The sequence below is a fragment of the Morchella sextelata genome (assembly GCF_020137385.1).
Source record: "Morchella sextelata strain SCLS chromosome Unknown scls_26, whole genome shotgun sequence".
NCBI lineage: Eukaryota > Fungi > Ascomycota > Pezizomycetes > Pezizales > Morchellaceae > Morchella > Morchella sextelata.
This window is the reverse complement of record NW_025408641.1, coordinates 99,081-106,497: the sequence shown is the minus strand read 5'-3', so window position 1 is coordinate 106,497 and position 7,417 is coordinate 99,081. Positions and strand designations below refer to the sequence as shown.

The window sequence follows — 7,417 nt, the reverse complement described above, 5'->3', positions numbered from 1 at the left end:
CAGACTATGGTTCCAGTAATCCTGCTCCACATATCACCTGCGGTGTCTGTGGAGGGGAAGGACTTAGCCCCGTAGGGTACCTCTATAGTCTCAGGCGTTGGTCCTTCACGGCCTTGGGGTTCCTTCGATGGAAGTCGCGGACAAGGTCAAGTACCTCCTCATCCATAGCGTCCATGACTTGGTACGTACAGTCACTCATCGAATAGCCCCGCCATTTCACCAGGTATTCCACTAATCCTCTCCTGCTCTTTCGACTTCCCACAATACTTTCCACTTCATATAGAACATCTCCTTCCTTATTGACCTGCTCGGGAGTCGGGGGACGTTGTTCGCGGCCTGGGATACTGCTCTGTCGGTAACGTTCCAAGAGTTCGATGTGGAACACTGTGAGGGATGCGTACCAGACCACAAGAGTACACTACGCAGAGCTCAGAGTTCGGCTAACAGCTACAAAGGTAGAAGTCTCCAAGGTCTCTTCAGTCAACGTCGGGTATGATTCTCCTTGATCCGATACGGGCCCCGCGAGCTACGTTATCAACAAAGATTCACTAGAGTTAGCGTGTGATGTTCGACCGTCTTCGACGTAATAGTTCAGGTATAGTTCGAAGTCACAATAGAATAAAGTATTTCCAAAAGTATAGTCAAATAAAGTTGTAACTCGCGTATCAACGATTTATATTGTTAAGACTCTGATTTCGCCGATAATGGTTTGGCTAGTCAGTGAATGACACAGTATTTATATCCCTCGCTTATGTCTCGAGGACCCAATCTACTAATAATACAGAATACACTCGGGGCATGCCCGAGACCCTGAAAAACAACCAAGAACATTTAACTCCTAAGTCCGTAACCCAAACTCCTAAACCAGCTGAAACCCCTCAACCTATTTATCCACTCTAATGCACGTTTCCCTGTCGATGTTTCTTCTCCATCGGCCGTCTGGTGGATAATCGTCAGCGTCGGCTATTCGGAGGTCTCGGACGGCAAGGCTACCTACTCAGGCCTCTTCCCACATCGCTTTCCCACATAGCAGAGTCCTCTCATGCCCATAGGTACCGCCGATAGGTACTCGGTCGGCTGGCAGCTTGCGCCGATTCGCTCCGAGCGGTCCGATCTTCGATCCGATTGATTCCAGCTGTCCCTCATATATCCACCGGTACCAAAACACTCCCCTCCGGCGGTTTAACGCTCCGGGGGTTATTATTGGGGTCGAAAACGTGTTTTTTATGACTCTGTGTTTTTTGGTCGTAATTTGGTCGCACCACACTCCGCGAGTGTGGTCCAGAGTTGATATTAGCGTACAGAGGGTATTGGGGTATCTACTAGCCTTTCTCTCACTCCCGTAAATGCTTGGCATGCCCGTAACAGCTTACCCCCCTTCCAGGGTGTCACGTCTCGGGACATCTTCTGACAGACTATGGTTCCAGTAAACCTGCTCCACATATCACCCGCGGTGTCTGTGGAGGGGAAGGACTTAGCCCCGTAGGGTACCTCTATAGTCTCAGGCGTTGGTCCTTCACGGCCTTGGGGTTCCTTCGATGGAAGTCGCGGACAAGGTCAAGTACTTCCTCATCCATAGCGTCCATGACTTGATACGTACAGTCACTCATCGAATAGCCCCGCCATTTCACCAGGTATTCCACTAATCCTCTTCTACTTTTCCGGCTCCCCACGATACTTTCCACTTCGTACAGCACCTCTCCTTCCTTATCGACCTCTTCGGGAGTTGGGGGGCGTTGTTCTCGGCCTGGGATACTGCTTTGTCGATACCGTTCCAAGAGTTCAATATGGAACACATTATGGATTTTGACTTGTGGCGGCAGTTCCAGTTCGCAGGCTCGTTTCCCGGCTAGTCGGATGATTTTGAACGGGCCGAGTTTCTTGTGATCGAGTTTCTTGGTGGAGCGACGTGTCTTGATATTGGTCGCATTGAGCATAACCATGTCTCCCACCTTGAAGTTAGGCGGTTCGTCCCTTTTTCGATCATAGTATTTCCCCATCTTCTCCCTGGTATCTGTTAAGCGAGCGAGAGCAGAATCATGAACTCCCCGGATGAAGTGAGCGTACAGGTCACTGGTTGGGTTGACCACTTCGGCTTCCGTCGGCCAGTTGGTTCTTGGGTTGTAACCGTAATTGGTATAGAACGGAGATTGACCCGTGGCGGTGGTAACCGAGTTGTTGTAAGCATACTCCGCCAAAGGGAGTAGCTCTGCCCAATCATCTTGCTCATAGTTGCAGAACGCTCGTAAGTAGTGTTCGAGGGTTTGGTTGACCCGCTCTGTTTGCCCATCGGTCTGAGGGTGGAAAGCCGTACTCATTCTTATCCTCACGTCCAATAATTCCATAAGGGATGCCCAAAAACTCGAAGTAAACTTGGCGTCCCTGTCGGAAACTATATCAAGAGGCAGCCCATGGAGTCGCCAGATTTGACCGAGGAATATCTTCGCTAAATCCTGCGCGGTCGTTTCTGCTACTAGGGGGATGAAGTGCGACATCTTCGAGAACCTATCGACTACTACCCAGATTTGGTTATATCCCTTTGATTCTGGTAACTGCACGACGAAGTCCATTGATATCGATTGCCAGACAGAATGTGGCGTGGACAGTGGTAGAAGCGCGCCGTATTTCTTATGGCGGCTGGGTTTGTTGCGCTGGCACTCGTCACATGACCGAACGTGAGGGATGCGTACCAGACCACAAGAGTACACTACGCAGAGCTCAGAGTTCGGCTAACAGCTACAAAGGTAGAAGTCTCCAAGGTCTCTTCAGTCAACGTCGGGTATGATTCTCCTTGATCCGATACGGGCCCCGCGAGCTACGTTATCAACAAAGATTCACTAGAGTTAGCGTAGGATGTTCGACCGTCTTCGACGTAATAGTTCAGGTAGAGTTCGAAGTCACGATAGAGTAAAGTAATTCCAAAAGTATAGTCAAATAAAGTTGTAACTCGCGTATCAACGATTTATATTGTTAAGACTCTGATTTCGCCGATGATGGTTTGGCTAGTCAGTGAATGACACAGTATTTATATCCCTCGCTTATGTCTCGAGGACCCAGTCTACTAATAATACAGAATACACTCGGGGCATGCCCGAGACCCTGAAAAACAACCAAGAATATTTAACTCCTAAGTCCGTAACCCAAACTCCTAAACCCGCTGAAACCCCTCAACCTATTTATCCACTCTAATACACGTTTCCCTGTCGAGGTTTCTTCTCCATCGGCCGTCTGGTGGATAATCGTCAGCGTCGGCTATTCGGAGGTCTCGGACGGCAAGGCTACCTACTCAGGCCTCTTCCCACATCGCTTTCCCACATAGCAGAGTCCTCTCATGCCCACAGGTACCGCCGATAGGTACTCGGTCGGCTGGCAGCTTGCGCCGATTCGCTCTGAGCGGTCCGATCTTCGATCCGATTGATTCCAGCTGTCCCTCATATATCCACCGGTACCAAAACACTCCCCTCCGGCGGTTTGACGCTCCGGGGGTTATTATTGGGGTTGAAAACGTGTTTTTTATGACTCTGGGTTTTTTGGTCGTAATTTGGTCGCACCACACTCCGCGAGTGTGGTCCAGAGTTGATATTAGCGTACAGAGGGTATTGGGGTATCTACTAGCCTTTCTCTTACTCCCGTAAATGCTTGGCATGCCCGTAACAGCTTACCCCCCTTCCAGGGTGTCACGTCTCGGGACATCTTCTGACAGACTATGGTTCCAGTAAACCTGCTCCACATATCACCCGCGGTGTCTGTGGAGGGGAAGGACTTAGCCCCGTAGGGTACCTCTATAGTCTCAGGCGTTGGTCCTTCACGGCCTTGGGGTTCCTTCGATGGAAGTCGCGGACAAGGTCAAGTACTTCCTCATCCATAGCGTCCATGACTTGATACGTACAGTCACTCATCGAATAGCCCCGCCATTTCACCAGGTATTCCACTAATCCTCTTCTGCTTTTCCGGCTCCCCACGATACTTTCCACTTCGTACAGCACCTCTCCTTCCTTATCGACCTCTTCGGGAGTTGGGGGACGTTGTTCTCGGCCTGGGATACTGCTTTGTCGATACCGTTCCAAGAGTTCAATATGGAACACATTATGGATTTTGACTTGTGGCGGCAGTTCCAGTTCGCAGGCTCGTTTCCCGGCTAGTCGGATGATTTTGAACGGGCCGAGTTTCTTGTGATCGAGTTTCTTGGTGGAGCGACGTGTCTTGATATTGGTCGCATTGAGCATAACCATGTCTCCCACCTTGAAGTTAGGCGGTTCGTCCCTTTTTCGATCATAGTATTTCCCCATCTTCTCCCTGGTGTCTGTTAAGCGAGCGAGAGCAGAATCATGAATCCCTCGGATGAAGTGAGCGTACAGGTCACTAGTTGGGTTGACCACTTCGGCTTCTGTTGGCCAGTTGGTTCTTGGGTTATAACCGTAATTGGTATAAAACGGAGATTGACCCGTGGCGGTGGTAACCGAGTTGTTGTAAGCATACTCCGCCAACGGGAGTAGCTCTGCCCAATCATCTTGCTCGTAATTGCAGAACGCTCGTAAGTAATGCTCGAGGGTTTGGTTGACTCGCTCTGTTTGCCCATCGGTCTGAGGGTGGAAAGCCGTACTCATTCTTATCCTCACGTCCAATAATTCCATAAGGGATGCCCAAAAGCTTGAAGTAAACTTGGCGTCCCTGTCGGAAACTATATCAAGAGGCAGCCCATGGAGTCGCCAGATTTGACCGAGGAATATCTTCGCTAAATCCTGCGCGGTCGTTTCTGCTACTAGGGGAATGAAGTGCGACATCTTCGAAAACCTATCGACTACTACCCAAATTTGGTTGTATCCCTTCGATTCCGGTAATTGCACGACGAAGTCCATTGATATCGATTGCCAGACGGAATGTGGTGTGGACAATGGTAGAAGCGCACCGTACTTCTTATGGCGGCTGGGTTTGTTGCGCTGGCACTCGTCACATGACCGAACGTAATCATCAATCCACTCGTTCATTTTTGGCCAATAGAAGTTACGTGTGATGAGTTCCAAAGTTTTGTCTTGTCCAAAGTGTCCTGCCACCTTCGAATCGTGTTCTGACTGTGCAATTCGGATCTTGATACGGTCGTCTGCCGGAATATAGAGTCGGTTCTTATAGAAGAGTAGCCCGTCTTTTTCGGCAATATCCTTCAATTCCCCCAGCTTCTCCCCTTGCTCAACTCTCTCTTTCATTCCTACCCATGTCGGGTCTCCCGATGCCGCCTGCCTGACATGATCCAGAAAATTCTTCGACCAGTCAATCACCCCCTTGGAGGCAAGCGACACCGCTGATACCACAAACTCTTCCTCCGCCAACTGTCCGGGCTTAAAGAACCTGTCTATCGGCTGTTTCCCAAGCGTGCCTCCCCCTTCAGGACGGTACTCCGGCCGTCGCGATAGTGCATCTGCCTTCCCATTTTTGGTTCCCGGGCGGTAAATAATCTTAAAGTCAAATTCCGCCAAAGACTCAGCCCACCTTGCCTGTCGTCGGTTAAGAACCTTGGTTGTTGAGAAATATTCCAAGTTCTTATGATCCGTATAAACGAGAACCGTTCGGCTAGGTCCTTCGAGGTAGTGACGCCATTGTTTAAAGGCTGACACAATTCCTAGCATCTCCTTATCCCATACGTCGTAGTTGAGTTCCGCTGGGTTAAGCTTTCGAGAATAAAAGGCAACAGGGTGAGTCTTTCCGTCAATAACCTGGGATAAAATTGCGGCGATAGCAAAATCACTTGCGTCCGTTTCCACGATAGTCTGGCGATCTGGAGAGAAATGTACCAAGATCGGCGCAGACGTAAACAGGGTTTTGAGTTTTTCGAAGGCCGCTTGGGCCGTCATAGACCAGACAAAGTTCTTAGCATCACCCCTGAGACAATCGGTAATGGGTTTACAGACCCCGGAGAAATTGTGGATAAACCTTCTGTAGAAGTTGGCAAAGCCCATGAAGATCTGTACTTCCTTAACGCTACGCGGGGCTTGCCAATTCGTAACAGACATAACCTTATCCAGTGCCATGGTGACGCCTGCTGGGGCAAGGATGTATCCGAGGAACTCGATTTCAGTGAGCTCGAAGAACGATTTCTTCGGGTTGGCGACCAGATTATATTCTTGTAGCCTACTAAGGACTTTGCCGACCAACTCCCTGTGCTCCTCTCGAGACTTGCTATATATTAGGATATCATCAAGGTATACTACTACACCTTGATCCAAGAATTCCCTCAGCGCATCATTCATCATGTTCTGGAAGGTCGCCGGCGCATTTGCCAGCCCAAAAGGCATAACGAGGTACTCAAAATGCCCGTACCGCGTACGGAATGCCGTCTTCCACTCGTCGCCGTCTTTGATCCTGATGAGGTTGTAACCTTCCTTCAGGTCAATCTTCGAGAAGATAACCGCGCCTGCCACTCGATCTCGTAGTTCGTCCATAAGTGGTAACGGATACCTGTTCTTAATGGATACTCGGTTAAGTCCACGGTAGTCAACGCAAAGTCGCAGACTACCGTCCTTCTTCTTCACAAATAGGATTGGGGCTCCTGCAGGGGATTTGCTCGGCCTAATCTTTCCCAATCGCAACATTTTGTCCAGGTACTCCCGAAGCACCTTCAGTTCGACTTCGGATAGGGAGTAAACGGGTCCCCATGGTGGCTGCTTCCCTGGTTCGAGATCTATCGCATGGTCGTAAGATCGATGCGGTGGTAGTTTGTCGGCTTCCGATGGTAGGAAGACTTTAAGGAACCCATGGAGCCAAGAGGGAAGAGTTTCACGGAGGTTAACCGATTCATCTTCCAAGAGACAGATGCTACCGATGAATTGGGCCTCCGGATCGTCCAGTACACCCTCGTCCATTTCTATTTGAGGTTCCTTGTCAGTGAAGCAACGACTCTTGCAGTTCTCACCATCGTAGGAAACTTCCCCATTTGCCCCTATAACCGGCTTGTGTTCTTTCAACCACCAGTTCGGTAGTATCGCGTCGATGCCAATTGGGAGAGGGGCGATCTCGAATGACAACTGTGTTTGATGCCCCCTTGACATTATAATTAATGGTTGTGTAAAGGCGTGTCCCGTGCCCTTCATAACTTCTCCCGTAAATCCAAATACCCGGGCCGGGACGTCTCGTTTCACCTTCGGGACCTCAAAGCTATCAACAAAAACAGCAGACAAAACAGGACCAGTTGCACCAGTATCCAACAACACCCTACAAGGTAAACATTTTTCCGCAAAACAAAGGAACTGATTAACGATAGGTCGAGGACCATGAATAGGTTCCTCCAAAATTTTCTGTTTTTTCTCCGGTTGGGACGCTCTCCCTTCCTGCCTTTTTCTTTTCATATTTTTTTTGTTGTTTTCCGTCAGTGATAACATAGCAATCTGGGGATACTCCTGACCTGACTCATCAGAGTCCCCTT

The 7,417-nt window shown here is 49.5% G+C and overlaps 2 protein-coding genes across 2 annotated transcripts; both read right to left on the bottom strand.

Annotated features, from left to right (window-relative positions):
* Positions 1-1,493: 1,493 nt before the first annotated feature.
* Positions 1,494-2,570, bottom strand: H6S33_008291 (uncharacterized protein; the record flags this gene model as incomplete). Its single annotated transcript, XM_044839842.1, has 1 exon — positions 1,494-2,570. One exon carries the CDS (start codon positions 2,568-2,570, stop codon positions 1,494-1,496), a length of 1,077 nt encoding a protein of 358 aa, XP_044687836.1.
* A 1,212-nt stretch (positions 2,571-3,782) lies between these two features.
* On the bottom strand, positions 3,783-7,340 carry H6S33_008290 (uncharacterized protein; the record flags this gene model as incomplete). The annotated part of the gene is made up of 1 exon (XM_044839831.1): positions 3,783-7,340. One exon carries the CDS (start codon positions 7,338-7,340, stop codon positions 3,783-3,785), a length of 3,558 nt encoding a protein of 1,185 aa, XP_044687835.1.
* Positions 7,341-7,417: the final 77 nt, after the last annotated feature.